General features: G+C 34.0%; 1 protein-coding gene across 2 annotated transcripts in view; it reads left to right on the top strand.

Annotated features, from left to right (window-relative positions):
• ARID2 (AT-rich interaction domain 2) overlaps nt 1-19,310 on the top strand; it is a 162,003-nt gene that overhangs the window by 120,955 nt on the left and 21,738 nt on the right. For both annotated transcript variants that reach the window (XM_032420868.1, XM_032420869.1), the window contains one exon: nt 6,443-6,591. In XM_032420868.1, the coding sequence (XP_032276759.1) occupies nt 6,443-6,591 (149 nt within the window). The remainder of the gene's footprint in view (nt 1-6,442; nt 6,592-19,310) is intronic.

Below are 19,310 nucleotides of genomic sequence, written 5' to 3'. Positions count from 1 at the left end.
TTTTCTTTACACATTGGACATATATGTATCTAATTCAAGCCATAAAATTATTACATTTTAGGGGCGCCTGGGTGGCTCAGTAGTCGTTAAGCGTCTGCCTTCGGCTCAGGTCATGGTCCCAGGGTCCTGGGATCGAGCCCCACATCGGGCTCCCTGCTCCGCGGGAAGCCTGCTTCTCTCTCTCCCACTCCCCCTGATTGTGTTCCCTCTCTCGCTGTGTCTCTGTCAAATAAATAAATAAAATCTTAAAAAAAAAAATTATTACATTTTATTCCTAATATGAAAAATTTGTTTTTTAATATATATTGTCCCGAAGAATATAGTCCATTTAAAATGGCTACATTCTTTATTTTTAAAATTAGTGTTTGGTTGGCATGTACAAATTTAAAACTTTGCAAGGAAAAAAGAGATAGCATGCGTGTGTCTATGAGAGAGAGAATTAAAAACTGGGATTCTTACGTGTAACACTTAGCAGGGTGACTGCTACATAGTTAGGCACTCAGTAATAGTACAGCAGTATTTTACCTTCATATATGGGAATAAAGTACTTATAAAGGCTAAAAAAGATCAACTGTTCAAGGTAGGATCATAAATTTCCTTTTGAAGGGTCAGCTGTTGGCCTTCTTAAGAGCCTACTAATAGAAAACCATTTCTATTATTGCCCAGATTCTTCAGGTTTCTTTTATATAGAACTTGGTTTAACACCATTTTATTCACTATTTGAATTGGTGCTTTAAAGGGGTAGATGAAATAGAGGATTTTAAATGTGATTTTTCGGCCAAAGCTTGTTATTTCTACCATTGCAAGGGGTCTAGGGATGTTAAGGAGGCACCTGGACCCCAAGGAGGGACTTTCAGACTTGCAGAATGTTCAGGGCTGGAAAGACTGCAGGGAAATGTCCCTGCTGAGAATGGCCAACAGGTAATCCTTCCTACTACCATTGAACATGTTATTTCATGTTTCTTTTCTCAATTTTGTTTCCTTTCACTCCCATTAATCAGCTATATTAATTTCATTACAGAAAAAAAAATTAACAGAAAAGGAGACAGATCTATGAAAGCAAATGATATAACCACAGATTTTGTGTTTAAGTAGTATTTAGCTGGGTGGTACGTATAAATACATACAAAATAAATTGTACCTATTTCAAGGCAAACTTCTTTATTTGTAGCTGCTTATTTTCAGTCTGTTGTATTTGCAAGCTGTAGGATATCTGTTCATGAATTGGTATCTTCTGGAGGCATAAAACTAGATTGGCACATAAAAAATAAAAATGAATAAAAAAAGAAAAATAATTATAAATATTTACCTAAAGATTTGCCTTTTTCAGGAGCATGTAAAACACATGTTGAACAGAACAGAACAATAGCTGTTAATCCCATGATCTGAAGACATGCTAAATTCTTGTATATAAAAATAGTTTACTTAAGGATGTATTTGTTTAAGGTGTTTTATATGTGCCTTTCCTCAGTTCCGTGTCCTTCACATAGGAATCATTGCTGATACGGTTCTGTGTGACACTCAATTTTGGTATCTTCCTGGTCCCTTCCTTCCTTTGATAAAGAGCTTGAAGTTAATCAACCCATCAGAAAGCAGATCTGTAGCCTCAAGGGGGCAGCATTTAGTCATAGCCAAGATCATTTTAGCAAGAGCCACAGGAATTATTTCAATATTTTCTTAAGAGTACTACTGCTTAGATTTGTAGAGTAGTAGCACATTGTAAAAACTAAGAAAGGCATTACCACTAAACATAATTTTTTGTTTGCATTTCAATGTGTCCTTATAAGCCAGTCTTGGTATGTATTGATTATCGAGGTTTATACTTCATAAGAGTAAAAAACTTGCTAGTTTAAGAACATGAGGGAATATTAGAGCAGAAAGAATCTTAGATATTATCTTGTCCCAAACCCTCATTTTTAAGAATTGAAGTTGCTTTCCCACACTCACAAAGATCTCTTTTCCAGTGATTTCTATAATTGCCTTAATTCTGTTCTTAAAAGATCTGTACATTTAGACTAAGTAATCACTTTTATGTCACATTTAGAGTAAATCAAATTTTTGTTCCCTACGACGTCTTCAGAGTATCTCTCCTTACTTGCCTATGTTTTAGAATATACTTTCTCAGTTTCTTCAGTTGGATCTTAGGTGTCAGGGTTCTGGTTTATTCATCATCCTATTTATCTCAGTGAGTTCCATTTTATAAGTGGCTTTCAAAATGTAGCTAGAATTGAACACAGTGTTTCATTACTACCTAGTAAAGAATTTTGAGACGAGACTATGAATTTGTATCTTCTAACACAGATTGAAGTGTTTAAATTTTCATCTTTCTAAGGTTTTTAAAGTTTAGTATTAAGAACGTAAGGCTTTAAGAGCCTCAAATCCCAAGTCTTAGATCAGAAAATATTATCACTCTAGGGGCGCTTGGGTGGTTCATTCGGTTAAGCATCCGACTCTTGATTTCAGCTCAGGTCATGATCTTGGGGCTCTGTGCTCAGCGAGGAGTCTGCTTGAGGATTCTTTCCCTTCTGCCCCTCCCTCTGCTTGTGTGGTTTCTCTCTCTCTCAAATAAATAAATCTTAAAAAAATATTATCACTGTAATCTAGAATTTTTAGCCATAATTTACTCTTGAAAAGATGACAGAGGAAAGCATACTCTTGAAAAGATGATAGAAGAAAGCAAAGTTAAAATTTCTTTTTTTAACAAAAAGAGCATTAATAAAACTGCTGCGTTAACTTTTTTAGTTAATTACATTGCAGAATGAATCACATAGTTGTTTTGCATCTTTTGTGTAATTTTACTTTTCTGGTCACTCACTGCTGGATTTGTGGCTTTGATTTGAAAAAAAAAAAAAACCTGTAATATAAAAAAAATAGCTCTTCCTCAATAGAGTGGATGAGAATATTCCTCAAGAGGGATCATTCCAAAAACTTTGACTTTGAAACCTACTTTTACATTTACATTTGAGTTAGGGTTATGGCTAATGATCTAGCAATTCATAGTCAATAATAAGGTTAAGAAAAAGTAAACTTACACATCCTAAAAGAACTATATTTTGCACTATCATGTAAAAGACCTAATTCTTTTTATTAATTAATTAATTTTTATTTATGTATGTATTTATTTATTGGGGGGAGGGGCAGAGGGGAAGAGGGAGAGTGAGTCTTTTGAGCAGACTCCGAACTGAGTGCAGAGCCCATTGCGGAGCTGGAGCTCACGACCCTGAGATCATGACTTGAGCCAAAATCAAGAGTAGGATGCTTAACTGACTGAGCCACACAGGCGCCCCAGGAATATGTAATTTTTTAATAACAAGAGGAAACCTAAAAATATTAACCCCTGCGGTCAAAGGAAATATGACTCTTGGAATTTCTCATTTGGTATGTTCTATTAAGTACTTTAATTCTTGGGGCACCTGGGTGGCTGAGTTGGTTAAGTGTCTGCCTTTGGCTCAGGTCATGATCCCAGGGTCCTGGGATCGAGCCCTACTGCGGGCTCCCTGCTCAGCAGGGAGCCTGCTTCTCCCTCTCCCATTCCCTCTCCCCACCCCCTGCTCCTGCTCTCTCTCTCTCAAATAAATAAATAAAATCTTTTTTTTAAAAAAGTACTTTAATTCTTTTTGTTTCAGTGATATATTTAGACCTATTTAATTCTTTTTGTCATTTGTTTACTTTTTATTGTAAAATTTTCCCCAACATATACAAAAGTAGAGCTAATAAGTCTTCATGTATCTATCACCTAGCTTAAAATATTATTACCATTTTGCCTTTTTAGTTTCATCTGTTCTTCACCACTATCATTTTTTTTTTCTTGGAGTACTTTAAAACAAATATCAAACATTATTGCATTTTGCCAATAATAATTCAGAATCCATTTCTCAAATAGTTGAGTACTTTTAACTATTTAGATCTCTCTCTCCAATACCAAATCACATCCAACAGAAATAGTAATGTGTTTAATATTATCTGACACCCAGTTCATTATTCTCTAGTTGTCGTTTATTTTTTTTTTAAGATTTTATTTATTTTTGACACAGAGAGAGCACAAGCAGGGGAAGAGAGCACAAGAGGGAGAAGCAGGCTCCCGGCTCAGCAGGGAGCCCGATGTGGGGCTCCATGCCAAGACCCTGGGATCATGACCTGAGCCGAAGGCAGACAGACGTTCAACCATCTGAGCCACCCAGGCGCCCCTCTAGTTGTCTTTTAAAAACAACATGGTTTTTGTTTTTTTTTTTTTTAAACAACTCGTTTGAAGTAAGATCCACAAGTTTTTTACACGTTGCATTTGGTTAATGCGTCTTTATTCATTCTTAATTTAATAGCTTAGATTAATTTCAGTCATCCTTGCCACATCCCTCATTCACATTTGGGGTCAAAATACCTTGTGATTCCTTGTTAAATTTTCTATGTGACACCAAATAAGAGTTCCACAATGGAAAAAAAAGGATAAAGATTTGTTAGCACTTATGAAAATAAAAATAAGCTTAATCTACAAATACATGACAAGATATTCAATAAAATACCTAATTTAAACAGTAATAGTATAGGGAACCAAAAGGTTCAATCTGAGGGAATTTGATGCTTCTGGCAGATTTACCCTTTAATGAAAATTCTGGGGTATTTGTAACTTGTTACTCTCTTAATATTTGTATTTGGCTGAAATGGATCCTCTTGGTTACTCCCTCTTATTAGCATTTCCTGGATTTTTATTGAATATTTTCATTTCAGGGAAGCAATTTGAGTAATTCTTTTGATAGACTTAATTCTAATGTTACCTTCCATTCCTTTGTCTCTGATCCCCCCTTTTTTTTTTTCTGTGTGCTTTCTCAGCATCAGTTTTTATGGCTTTAAGAATTCCCAGGTGAACGATTGTCAGATACGTGTTTCCAGCATTAACTTCTATTAATAGACATTTGTAGTTGGTGATCTGTCAGTGTCCCCAAAGCAAACTCATTATCTTTCCTCCAAAGTATGGTTTCCCTTCTCTATTTGGACTTCTAGCGTAATAATAATAATAGTAACTGTTGCCATTTGTTGAGAATCTAGAACTAGGCTCTTCATCTATAGTTTCTCTAGTCTCTTCCCACCATTCCTTACCCTAGATTTCATTACTTAACAGTTTATAGGTGAGGAAACTGAAGATCACAGAGGTTAAACAGGTTGCCCAGGGTCACATAACTAGTTTAAAGAGCAAATTGAAAGTTTGAGTACTGATGTGTCAAACTAGAAAGTCCACATCATATCCATGACACCTGTTTTTCATGCATGTATATGCATGTATATGTTTTCTCACTGACCATATTGAAAAATCTTAAGGGTGGGACCCTGTTATGGAAACAACTTCAATCACATCCCAAAAGTAGATTTTTTTTTTTCTTAGAGCTTGGAACTCAAAAGTTCTTATGACTTCACATTTCTAAACTTTTTTTCAGCATTTTATTCTCCTTTTTTTCATTTTTATGCTCTAGCCTTACTGTGTTTTGTCTTTTTCCTAATTTTTATGGCTTTTAATCTGACGTTTGCAGCAACCAATATTACCTTGTAAGTGAACAAGTATATTTAATATTTTCCAGAGTTTAAATTTATTGCCATTAAAAAGTGCTTTGAAAATGGTATGCTATCATTTCTATATGAAAAATTCAATATTATTTTTCCCTTTGTGATACATTTTTTTAATGAATAAAATCTGAGTTAAGGTTCAAAGAAAATATTTGCCTCAAATTCTTTTAAGCTTTATTATAATTATGTATTTTTCAGAGAGAAAGGGATGGAATACAGAAGAAGAAAACATAGCTTATATTTAAAAGACTTATATGTACAATTAGGATTTTTACTTGTATTGTCCATCAAAAGCTGTAACTGAACAACTTTAAAGACTAAAGTTAAAATGGCTTACTATAAAATAATTTTTACAACATTCTGCTTACGGTTACTTCATTTTTAACATCAGAAATTTTCTTTGCTTTTTGCTATGATTGTTTTATGTTGTAGTCATTAAAAAATCTAAAAGGAAAAATATGCTAAGAAATAATAATTTGCAATTGATTTGTTCTTGTGCAGAATGTACGTAAGTAAATCAAATGGGTGCATTTATAGTAGATTTAGTCCTCATTTTAATCTATAATTGTGTTTCTGCCTAATTTTATTAATCTAAAAATTCTTAATTCTAAATAATGTATATCCTGTAACAATAACAATGTGATCTTGCCTTTGTGGTTCAGATGAAATAAAAGAACCTGACTTCCTAATTATCTTTATAAAAATAATTATCTTTTTTAAAGAATTTTTAAAAAATCATTAACTACAAATGTAAATTTTATGTTAGAAGTGCATAACTATCAATGTAATCATATAATCGTCATTATAATCATTTTATGCCTATACTATAAAATACGAATGTCTTTCAGTGTCACCTCACAAACTACGTGGTTGTGTTTTTTCACAGAACACTCCTCTGACGCCTTCACCAGCTGTGCAAGTGCAGAGCCAGCCTAACACTTCCCAGCCTTCTCCATTCAGTGCATCTAGTCAGCAAGGGGATCCAGTGAGAAAACCTGGACACAACTTCATGTGTCTGTGGCAGTCTTGTAAAAAGTAAATGGCAATTTTATTTGATACACATAAATGCTCTTTGTTCTGGAATGCTTTTATATTTACATTTCTGTCATCTATACTTTCATGAAAATTTTCTTTTGAAACCACTGAAGTCTTTTAGCAAAAATACTTCCTGTTAAGAGGGATGTTTATGTAGGTCCAGTGGTACCTAAGCTAAGAAATTTATATAAATGGTAGAAAGAGCTTCATTGCCTAATGGTAGGTTATTGGGGAATGTGTTTCAGTATTAGCTTTTAACAAAAGAAAATCAGCTAAGCATTTGATTTCATATTTGACTATGAAAAGAGATAGGTTTTGTTGTTGGTGGCAGCTATTGAATTTCTGTATTGTAGCAACTTAAAGATAATAATCTTTTAGGAAGACTGATTAGTCTTAAATTTGAGTTTGGGTTGGACACCCCATGAAAATTATTTTTAAAGCCGTATCATCTTACAATTTAATAACTAAGATGAACAATGAGTAGAATTGAACTTCCTAAAATAGGGCTTTCTTACACTTGCAAAATACTTGCGAATAATGTTGGTTAAATAAAATAGTTCTTTTAACAGTGCTCAGCCAAGACCCTTTGCTTTGTCACTTTTTTAGAGGTATAGGACTAAGGCACTTGTCTTAATAGACATAATACCCTTCACTTTATGGATATCAAATTTCCATTTCACTTTAGCTGATAGAAGAAATTACCATATTCTTTAAAAAATTATATTTGCTATTCATAATTTTTGTGATATACTACATACTTTACTGTAAACTTCATATACAGGTTTGTTGTGGGATTCTGGCTATCACTGTAGCTTAGGGATTATTAATAGTATGCACAATTTCTTTGGACAGTGTTCATCAAACTTTAAATCTCAACCCAGTAGTGGTGTCATGAAATCATTTTGTCAGATCTCTACTTGCGGGTTTTTGCTGGTTTTGTTTTGTTCCCAATAAAAAAAAAATGAATAAAATATATCAGATTCCATCATGGTAGTAAAGGTAACTATTGTTTTCAGTTTCATATGTATATAATATAGGCAGGTGTGTACTAGATTATAGTGTAAAATCTGTTTGTCAAAAGGTAGTTTACAAGTCCGTGCTTTCGGTGGTCTCCGATTATTTCTTTGATTTGTTTGTTTTGACCATCTTGTTTTGTTTATGTTGTAAGTTAATTTGAAACTATTTTCACCATTGTCAACTGTATTCTTTACTTTTTTCAGATTTTGTTTTTGTCTTTCCATGTAAATGGAAGCTGATGGAGTAGGTAGTCAGCTAATACTGTTTGTTGACTAAAAAGTTTGAGAATAGCTGCTTTAGATGAAGCGCTTATAGTATTTCAAGAGAAAAAGTTGCTGGAAGAGTTAATGAGCCTAAATGCACAACACGATTTCCCGTCTTGCTACAAAATTTGATCTGTGCCTCCTCTTTGGAAGTCTTTTTTGAATAAGACTCAGCAAGGCTTCCCAGAGCTTGTCATTTTTTAAAGCCATTTTTAGATGCTACAATTTTAATTCAGTTTGATTCTGCAAATATTTACCAAGTACCCTCTAGGAGGGTGTATGTGCTTGGAGTTAGAAATAAAAAAGATCATTCTCAGCTTTTAAAGAAGCACATCCAAAAACAAATTTATGGTATAAATAAGTGCTATAAAAAGATAGTTGGCAGCATAGCGGACAGTTAATGCAGTGCTGGGATGGTTAGAAAAGTTTCAGTACAGGAGCACCTGGGTGGCTCAGTCTGTTAAGCGGCGAACTCGGTTGTGATCTCGTGGTCGTTCGGTCAGAGTTGTGGATCAGGCTCGCGCTCAGCGCAGAGTCTGCTTCAGATTCTCTCTCCCTTTGCTCTTCTCGCAATTATTTCAGTTTTATGAAGAGCATTTTAAAAGTGGCATTGTGTACTTCCATCAGGAGATATGTAATATCTTGTCTCTTTTTTTGTGATGTCAACAGCCATTGAGGGTCATCACCTAAATCCATCATTCCATTAAGAGTTGTAAAATGTAAATGTTCCCCTCTTACCAACTCTTTGATTTCTCTGAGAAATAGTAAGTTCCTAAAGAAAAGGCTAGATAGGTTATTTATGATAGCTCTTATTTACCAATTTTCAAAATATTGCATTATTTACTTGTATTCTTCAAAGGTGTCCCATGAAGTTTGGATTCTGTTTGTTTTTGTTTTTAGTATCATTATAAATGAACTTATGAATTTAAAAATATTTGAGGTATTTTAGTCCATTGCAGTTATTATTTCTTGATGTTCAAATTGTCCCGTCTTTAGCCAGTAAAGGCCTATTCATGCTGGTTCCCAGTTCCTTTGGTTGATCTTAATATAAGTGTCCCATATTTATGTCCCAAAATGCAGATCTTAATAGGTCTTTGACAGTTTCCTTGTTCTCTGTTAGACAAAATGTTCCTGCTACATACATGGAATCAAATTTGTCCAAGGAGGTCTTTTAATGGGAAATGGTATTTAGTCTAGGTTCCAGGGAGTATCCATTGCTTTTGAGTTGGCTATTATTCTAGACGTTTTAGTGGACAGACTAGAAAAACTAATGGTTTTTATTTCATGCTTAGAAAGATCTTCTCCGCTCTTAGATCACATAATACACATTTTGTTGCCCTCCACTACTTTAATTTTTTAACTTTTTTATCCATCTGTAATTTAGTTTCATGTATAAAGTGAAGTATGAATCTAGCTTTATTGTTTTCCAAATGGCTAACATATTGGTGTTTATCTTTCCTTGGGTGTTTGAATTTCCACACTTGTTATATATTAAATTCCTGTATGCTTTGTCTATTTCTGAATTACTTGTTACTCCACTGGTCTCTGTCCTTATTATACCATCACTTTTTTTTTTTTTTTTCAAATATTTTATTTATTTATTTGAGAGAGCACAAGCGACAGGGAGGGGAAAAGGGAGAGGAAGAAGCAGACTCCTGGCTGAGCAGGGAGCCTGATGCAGGACTCGATCCCAGGACCCCAGGATCATGATCTGAGCCAAAGGCAGCCGCTTAACTGACTGAGCCACCCAGGTGCCCCTATACCATCACTTTAAATTTTAATGTTGGATATGGCAAGATCCCCCTCCTAATTTTTCTTTTTCAGGGTGTTTCTCAATTTTTTTCAAGCATTTATACCAGGCACTATGCTAGATTTTGAAATTAGAGTGATTTATAAATTGGACGTGGTACATGTACAGATAATTATCCTTTCAAATGAACTTTAGAATGTTTCTAGAGATCCCAAAAAAAGCATGTTGGCATTTTCGTTGTAATTGCTTTTTTTTTTTTTTTTAAGATTCTTTTTTTTAATTTATTTGTCAGAGAGAGAGAGCACAAGCAGGGGAAGCAGCAGGCAGAGGGAGAAGCAAGGAGCCCGATACGGGACTCGATCCCAGGACCCTGGGATCATGACCTGAGCCGAAGGCAGACACTTAACCAACTAAGCCACCCAGGTGTCCCTTTTGAGGATTTTTACATCTGTGTTCACGAGAGCTACTGGTCTATAGTTGTTCAGTCTTTGTATGGTTTTGGTATTAGGGTAATGCTGGTCTTATGTAATGAATCAGGAAATGTACTCTCCTATTTTCTGGTAGGGACTATAGAGAATTGGTATCATTTCTTCCTTAAATGTTTGGGGAAATTCACCAGGGAAACCATAAATCCGGTTCAATTTTTTTCAATAGTTATAAGCTTGTTCAGATTATTCTTCTTGCATGAGTTTTAGCAGATTGTATCTTTTAGAGAAATCCATTCATTTTATAAATTACCAAATTTGTGGCATAGAGTTATTTATAACATTTATTATCCTTTTAATGTTCATGGGCTCATTAGCAATGAAAGAAGCTTTTATTTCTGATAGTAATTTGTGTCGTTTCTCATTCTTTCTCTTGGTTAAGCTAGCTAGAGGTTTATCTATTTTATTGATCTTCTCAAACAACTAGTTTTGGTTTCGTTGATTTTTCTCTGTTGATTTCCTGTTGTTATTTCATTGATTTCTACTTTAATTTTTTTTTTTCTTCTTCTTGCTTTAAATTCATATTGTTCCTTTTCTAGATTTCTAAGGTGGAAGCTTAGATTATTGATTTTTAGATCTTTTCTAATTGATACATTTCATGCTATAACTTTCCCTCTATGTACTGCCTTAGCTGTATCCCACAAATTTGGTAAGTTGTAATTTCATTATCACTTAGTTCAAAATATTTTAGAAGTGCGTTGTTTAATTTCCAAGTATTTGGGGATAGTCCACCTATCTTTTTGTTAGTTATTTTTAGTTTAATTACATTGTAGTCTGAGAACATACTTTATGTGACTTCTGTTCTTTTAAATTTGTTAAGGTGTGTTTTATGTCCCAAAATGCAGTCTACCTTGGTGAATGTTCCACAAGAGCGTGAGAAGAATGTTTTTTTCTGTTGTTGAAGTGTTATATAAATGTCAGTTAGATCCAATTGATTGATGGTGCTGCTTAGTTCAAATACATCTTACTGATTTTCTGCCTGCTAGATCTGTCAATCACTGATAGAGTTGTGCTAAGTTTCCAAGTATAATTAGTGGATTTTTCTATTTCTTCTTGCAGTTCTATCAGATTTTGCTCATATTTTGATGCTTTGTGTTAGGAGTGCAGACCTTAAGAATTGTATGTCTTTGTGAAGAGTTGACCTCCTTATCATTATGTAATGTCCCTCTTCATTTCTGATAGTAACCGTACTCTGAAGTCTGCTTTGTCTGACAATAGTATAGTTACTCCAGCTTTCTTTTGATTACTGTTAGTGTGGTATATCTTTCACCGTCCTTTTATTTTTGGGGTGGAGGGAGTATAAAATGGATTTTAATGTTCAAATTAATATTATTAGTCCCCAGCTTTCAACTTTGAATATGATTTTCTCTTCTTCCCCCTAGGTTTTCCTCATAAAAGTCAGTCCTTTTGCTAACTGCCTTTAAAAAAATTTTTTAATTGGAGTGTAGGTGGCATACAATATTACACTGTTTCAGGCATACAACATAGCCACTTGACAGTTATATACATTATACAACATTCACTATGCTAAGTTTAGTTACCATGTGTTATCATACAAAGTTATTACAATATTATTGACTATACTCCCTGTGCTGTACTTTTCATCCCCGTGACTTATTTATTTTAGAACTGGAAGTTTGTACCTTTTAATCCCCTTCACCTATTTTGCTCATCCCCCAACCACCTCCATCACTTTACTTTTAATCTGTGTTTTTATATCTAACCACATATAGTTGGGTTTCGTTTTGTTTATCTGCTCTGCCAGTCTCTTTATTAATTAATATGTTTAGATCTTTCACATTTAAAATGATTATTGATACAGTTGCATTAATATTTATCATATTTATAAATGTTTTCTATTCATTTCACTTGTGTTTTGTATCTTTTGTCTTCACATGTTTTACTTTCTTTGGTTTTAGCTGAGTAATTTATGATTCCATTTGTTCCTCTTAGCATATCAATTATACTTCTTTTAAAAACTTTCTATGGTTGTTCTAGAGTTTGAAATATATATATATATATATGTTGTTTTTTTTTTTAAGATTTTATTTTATTTACTTGTCAGAGAGAGAGAGCACAAGTGGGGGGAGAGGCAGGCAAAGGGAGAAGCGGGCTCCTTGCTCGCTAATAAGGAAGCAGCTCTAGTGTAGATATGCCCTCAGTTTTTGTCTGAAAAAGTATTTCTCCTTTGCTTTTGAAAAATAATTTTGTAGACGTAAAATTTTTTTCTTTTAACTTCAAAATATTTCATTCTACTCAAGAGACATCCAGTGTAAGTTTACCTTTGTTGTGCTATCCGTAAGGTGTTTTGTTTTTGCTCTTTTCCCGCTAGCTACTTTCAAGATCTTTTGTCTTTGGTTTTTAGCAATTTGAATATAATATGCCTAGGTGGATTTTTTTTGTTTTTCTGTTTTGTTTTGTTTTTTACATATATCCTATTTGGTATTCTCTGAGTTTCCTAGGTCTGTGGTTTGGTGTGTCATTGATTTTGGAAAATGCTCAGTTCAGATATTTCTTCATTTTATCTCTTTCCTCTTTCTGGTATTCCCATTACACATATGTTGCACCTTTTGTAACTGTCCCACAGTTCTTAACTGTTTACTTTTTTTTTTCTCTTTGTTCTTCAGTTTGGGAAGTTTCTATTCATACATGTTTAAACTCACTGATTCTTTTCTTGGCTGTATCCAGTCTATTGATGATCCCATCCAAAGGCATTCTTTTTTTTTTAAGATTTTAATTTTTAAGTAATCTACACCCAACACGGGGCTCAAACCCACAACCATGATATCAAGTGGCATGCTCCACTCACTGAGCCAGCCACTTCTCAAGGGCATTTTTTATTTCTGTTACAGTATTTTTGATTTCTAGCATTTCTTTTTGATTCTTAGCATCTCCATTTCTCTTACTTTACCCATATCTTCTTCTGTGTTGCCACTTTTTCCATTAGAGTCTTAGCGTATTAATCATAACTATATTAAGTCTGCATTATGATAATTCCAAAATCTCTGCCATATCTGAGTCTGGTTCTGATGCGTGCTTTGTTTCTTTAAACTGCGTTTTGGGTTTATTGTTGGGTTTTGGTGTTTGGTTTCTGGTTGGTTTTGGGGTTTTTTTTTTTTCTTTACATTGCCATGCTTTGTAAGTTTTTGTTGAAAGCGGGATATGTTGTATTGGTTAATAGGAACTGAGGTAAAGAGACCTTTAGTGTTAAGTTTTATGTTTACCTGCTTAGGAATTGTGCTGTATTTAATGTTTGCTGTAGCTATAGGTGTCAGAGGCTTCAGTTTCTTCTAGTGTCCTTTTTTCCCACTCCCCTGTTGTCTTTGGATTTGCTAGAAGCTCATTTTTTTTAAGATTTGTTTATTTATTTTAGTGCCTATGGGGTGAGGGGAAGAGGAAGAGAATCTCAAGCAGGCTCCCTGCTGAGCACAGAGCCCCATGCAGGGCTTGATCTCAAGACCCACGAGATCATGACCCCAGCCAAAACCAAGAGTTGGATGTTCAACCAACTGAACCACGCACGCTCCCCAAAGCTCATTTTTAAATAGAGTCTGTATCTTACAGCTCTCTCAGTCGTAATCCACTCTTACTATACTGGGCCTTGTTGATGTGGTGATAAGGTATTGCAGATGGGAAGCATTCTGTAATCTCATGATTAAATCTAACTTTTTTTAGTGGGCTTGAGTCTAAGGGCTGTGACTTTAAGACGAGTTTCTTTTATTTTCTTTATTTTTCTCCCCTGATGTGAGACTGGGAATCTGAGGGCTCGGAGTTACCTAATTGCTCCTTCCCCTAGGCCAGATAAGGCTTTGTTAAAAGTAATTTTCCTTGAGGGCAGGCCCTTGGTAAGGAGAAAAGAACACTGGGCATATTTAAAATTCATTGCTTTCTCTCTCCCTCTGCAGGAAAGCCCTAGGGAATTTTTCCTCCAGTCTTTACTGTAGAACCCTGGTAAAATTCCTGGAGGTAAAAACTCAAAAAAGTGTGGGCTCTCTACAGAGACTGCAGCCGCACCCCTCACCTCCCTACCCCCAGCCCCTGCCAGAGTTGTTATCTTTCAGGGTAATCCATACTAGACCTCCATCAATGCATCAGTTTCTGCTTAAGTATTCCTAACAGTTATTGATTCTGGAAGTTATTTGTGATTCTCTATATTCGACTGTCTCCAATTTTCAGGGAGGCAGTTTGCCTTGTGACCTCAGTTCTCTGATGGATTTAAGAATTGTTCATTTTCAGTTCAGCTTTTTTCTTGTTCTGAGGATGGGAGTGACAACTTATAAACTCTTTATATGTCTGAACAAAAACTTGGAAGGTCCTTGTCCTTTATTCTTGTTTTTATATCATCAGCATGATGTGGACTGTTAGTTTATAACGGAAATATGTAAGTAATGTGTGATTATATTTTGTGTTTGATCCTTAAGAAATGGGACCCCCAAAATTCTCTATAATTAAAAAAAATCCATGAACTGCTCTTTTAATTCTGTGTAATTAGAGGAAAGGACTCAATGCCTCTGGTAAACCAAGAATTTACATTCATTGTTTTTAGTACTGTTTCTTGGCCACCGTGTTCTTTGAATAAGCAATGTTGGGATAAAGGGGACGTTTGAGAGAGGACTCCAACTTACCTTTAACCATAGGATCTCTGCTTTTTACTTTATGTATAAGGACTCTAAGTCACATTTTGTTTGAAAAGATGCTTCTGCAGCTATAAAAGACATTTGAAAGCCACTTTTAGAATACATTGTTTCTCATCGATATCTAGCTAATAGCTATTATAGAAAAGATGAAAATTATTTTCCTTTGGGAGAATATAATCTATATTGTGTTTATATTTAGAGTTGTATCATTAAAGAGTCAAACAGAATTTAGAGGATCTCAGTAAACATTTCCAGTGTGGAAGCTGTTCTCTCTAGAAACTTAGGGACTTTTATTTGCACTAATAAAATTGATATATTCCCTGACCACCTAGGAATCTCCTCAAGTGATGTTGAGGCTCAAACTCCTGGGTTCCTACTGCAGTTCCTTTGCAGGTGTAGAGTTGTAGTTCCTCCTAAAGATTCTAACACAAGGTTTCGTTATTCCTACTCTATAATCCTTAAAGATACTTTTGCATCAAGATGAGATTTGAATAATCATTGGTCTCATGGGAAATAACAGAGAACAACAAGAAACATCAACCTCACTATAGGTGACCAATGAATGAAAACTAGAATTTGTGTTCTCTGTAAAGGTGCTTTTACTTCTTCCAGAAGTATCATCCAGAGTCCATGGTAAATCTTTAATTTCTTCTAGTAATTGAAATTTCAGAAATAATGTAGTCAGGTTAAGGATTTTTAAAGGAATTTTTCTTAAATTTTCATTTAAGAAAAAAATTAAAATATTTAACAAAAACTGATGGCAGTTTTATACATTTATTTTAAGGTAAAGAAGTTTCTAAAGATCAGTTGAGTGTGATATATAAAACTGCCATCTTGATATCAAATATTACCCTATATCAAATATTATAGGGTAAGATATTCAGAGTAGAAACTAAAATTCATGATATATCAGTGACTGCTTAATTCTAGTTAAATTGCCAGTTTAGGTTGAAATTAATTCAGTAGTTAGATTATTTGACAACCTGGAATTCATTCTATAGCATCTTTTGTCTAAATTTTGGGGTCATAAGACCAGAAGATATCTTCAGAGGGTTGATGCTTTGCACCCTGGAGTTTTTTTCATATTAGTACAATGTCTGGCACGTAAAGGGCTTTTAATTAATATTTGTTGAGTGAGTTAAATTAATGAAGATTGGCTTGATTCTATAGTCAGCAGTTCTTTGCTGACCTAGCCTGTTGGCATCTTATCTTTTCAACTGTGAACAGCCCATCACCTTGCTGTTTCTACATTTATAAAAGATTTTATGTAAAAGCTATAGAATCAATGGGTATTTTGTTAATATTATTATACTTGAAGTTTGAACTAATAAGCCTTTATAAATCTGAGATTAACATTATGTAATACTTTTTGGTAGCATCAGCTTAAGGTATATTCCTTGGGCCTTAACTAATAATGCATAAAAATATATTATTAGGAAAAGCCTTAATTCCTTCCACAGCTGATGGGAGAACTTTTTACTTCATTCTTCCAAACACCGGATACCAAAGAGTTTTTAAAGATGGTACCCAAAACCAAAAGGTTATGTACCATGAGACAAATTTGCCAAATCATGTTGAAGTCCTTTTTAGAGTTATTTAAAATATTTGGGAATAGAATTTACTAAGGTGAAAATCTAGCCTGCAGTTTACTAATAAACTTTATTTATTCCTTAGAAATTGTGCACAGAATAAGAAAATTATGTACCAGTGCTAACTTCTTAAACCTACTATGCTTTCAGAATTTGCCAGCATTAAAAATAAGGAAAAATTTATAGCATCATAGATACTGTGTATAAAAGGATACTTCAGTTTTTACCTAGGCATAAACTTACGCATATCATCTAAGTAAACAATCATGTGTTATAGTAGAGTAGGAAAAAAGGTCTTTAGACATATCTGGTTTCAAACCCCAGCTCTTGCCACCACATAGTTGTATGCTCTGGAAAGTTACTTGTTTGAAAGCTTGTCTTCCTTAGCAGTAAAGTGGGGATAGTTTTACCTTTAACAAAGAGCCATCATAGAAATCAAATAAGATGATGTTTGTAAATATACCAAATACAGAGTAAGTAATGAGCAAACAGAAGTTCAGGTAGGGAGGTAAACTTTATGCTGTGAGTAGCTTTGTCAGGAACAGTGTGAAGTGATATACTGCCATATCTTTCAAGGAGTCCGGGTGAGTATCCAGTCTCAAATTCATTTGTATGCTATATTTGTCTCATTAAAAACAGACAAATACACACATCATCATTCATTTTTATTTTATCTCAAAGCTTATTTTAGTTAATTAAGTATAACATTTATTGAAATGCCTAAATTGTGCATATGTCCTTCTATACTGCTTTCAGATGCAACTAAAATTTTGGTGGAGGGTACAGATTTTGAAAACATATTTATTTAAGCAAGGTCCCCGAGAATATATTTCCGACTTTGCTGTGTAAAATATGTGACTGCTTCACAGACCAGTAGGTTAGTAGGAGCTGGGGCTAGAGGATCAAAAGCAAAAACAGAAGTCCTTTCCTCTAGTAATTATTATTACTACTACTACTATTATTTATATTATAATATTATCAATATTATTATTAGAAGGAAAGGAGATAGAGCCAAAGACATTTGGTTTTGACTATCTTCCATCCGAACTCCCTTCCTATGTTTGAGATATTTCCCATAATTTGAGTCTTACTAGAAGGCAGGACATATCTCTCTCTACAAAAGCCAAAAAAAAAGAAAAAGGCCAAATACTTGCTTACTCCCCCATTACCTTCGGCAGCTGAGCCAGTCAATCAGTTGCTCTTACCTGTGGCTTTGAATCTGGACTGAGGATGGCAGACAGGGCTGTAGCAGCCACAGTATGTCGTTTTGCAAGGGCACCAGTACTGGTTGGGGCTGTCCAGTTTGCACTTGTAATTTTTAGTCCTGTGTAAAGGCAATAAATTAATTTCTTTTAATAATGAAGTTACTGTCTTTTTGTTTTGTTTTTCCATTTTGGACTTCTACAATTAGATATGTAATAAAATTGGGTAAGTCTGCCAGCATCAGTGTTGGCTTGGGCTTTTCCCCCCAGATTTTATCAGCTTGTTACTAAATCTCATTTGAATATAAAATAATGCATACCTCTGGGATTTCTTCGGCCAGAGAATGTTATCTGTGTAAAGCAATTAAATGTCAAGGGTTGAAGTAAAAGTTAATTGTTCTAAATTAACAATATAACTGTTTTAAAAGCTGTTTTTGCAGGTTTTTGATATATAGTACTATCATTTAGGTGCATTTATTAACATGTAAATGCACATCTTATTTTTAAACTAGAATTTTCCTGTTAAAAAATATACATCCCATGTGTTTTAAGTCAAATTAAATGTTTTTGCAGCAGGAGGGCTATTAAGAGGGACATGGAATCCTTTTTGGTCATTAAAGAAAAACAGCCTTCAAGAACTTAAACAACTAAGAAAACTTTAAATGAAACTATCTGAACTAAAGTGCCATTTTCAACCCTTTTATTTATGTTTTAAGAACAAAGGAAACAGTCATAGCTTTGTAGCCGCAGATGTTTGTTTCTAAATTGTTCTTTTAAATATGGTGAATTACTAAAATATCATAATATGTATTATTAATATATATAACCTGCATAGATTGCAGGCTTTTACATAATAAAATCTTTAAGGTAGTAGGAAAAGTGCTTTATTTACTTCATTTATTTATGTGTTTATGATGCCAAAGAAATTGATTGACCGTAGGAAAAGTGATAGTAATAATCATTGTATAATTAACACCAATAAAGTAATGCTTATTGGCTTTATTTTCAAGGGGAAAGTGTTGTAGCCTTAAGCAGCTGCTTAGGGTAACTAGAGTCCACAAACTTGCACCTAGTAACCTTATGCAAATAATTTGTTCAGTTGAAACAAACAGCTGAAAGAAAAAAGAATTTGGTGAAGGGGATTTAAATAAAGGAATAAAAGCTAATCCTGAGCTTTAGCTGCAACTACTTATGTAAAGAGCAGGGGACTAGCCATTATAAATTGTATTGATGATATAATTGAAAATAATATGTTCCTTTGAAAGATGGCCAATGATGGAGAAAAAATTGTCAGATATAGTTACTGTAATAAATGTATTAAATATTGGTTAAATTTATCATTGCTTTGCCAGATATTGTAAATCTAGTTCCTGTCTTTTGTGACAGTAATGACATCAAAGGAAAAGTGTTGTTTCTGTTGTTTTTAGTTGGAGTAGCATGTATGTTGCTATACTTAAGTATAGGCTTCAGTAGAAAGGAAAAGATAGAAGATGCAAAGGAGGAGGTAATTTACGAAGGTATGTAACAGATTCCAGAATATAAGTGAAAGAATTCACCCTGGAAATAGTGACTACTTCCGGCCAAGATCCAAGAGAAGGGGGAACTATGAATAATGACAGAAAATTTAATACAGAGAAAAAGGAAGTTAGGGCAGCTCTAATAGAATAAACTTAAATTTTTTCAGGAATAAGCCTTTTTTTTTTTTCAGATGCATAACAATAAGGCAGTATCCCTAAATTTACAAACTCACACTATATAGGGAAAGACAAACTCTGA

This window comes from Phoca vitulina, unplaced genomic scaffold (genome assembly GCF_004348235.1).
Source record: "Phoca vitulina isolate PV1807 unplaced genomic scaffold, GSC_HSeal_1.0 scaffold23, whole genome shotgun sequence".
Classification (NCBI taxonomy): Eukaryota; Metazoa; Chordata; class Mammalia; order Carnivora; family Phocidae; genus Phoca; species Phoca vitulina.
This window is presented reverse-complemented; position numbering and strand designations above follow the sequence as displayed.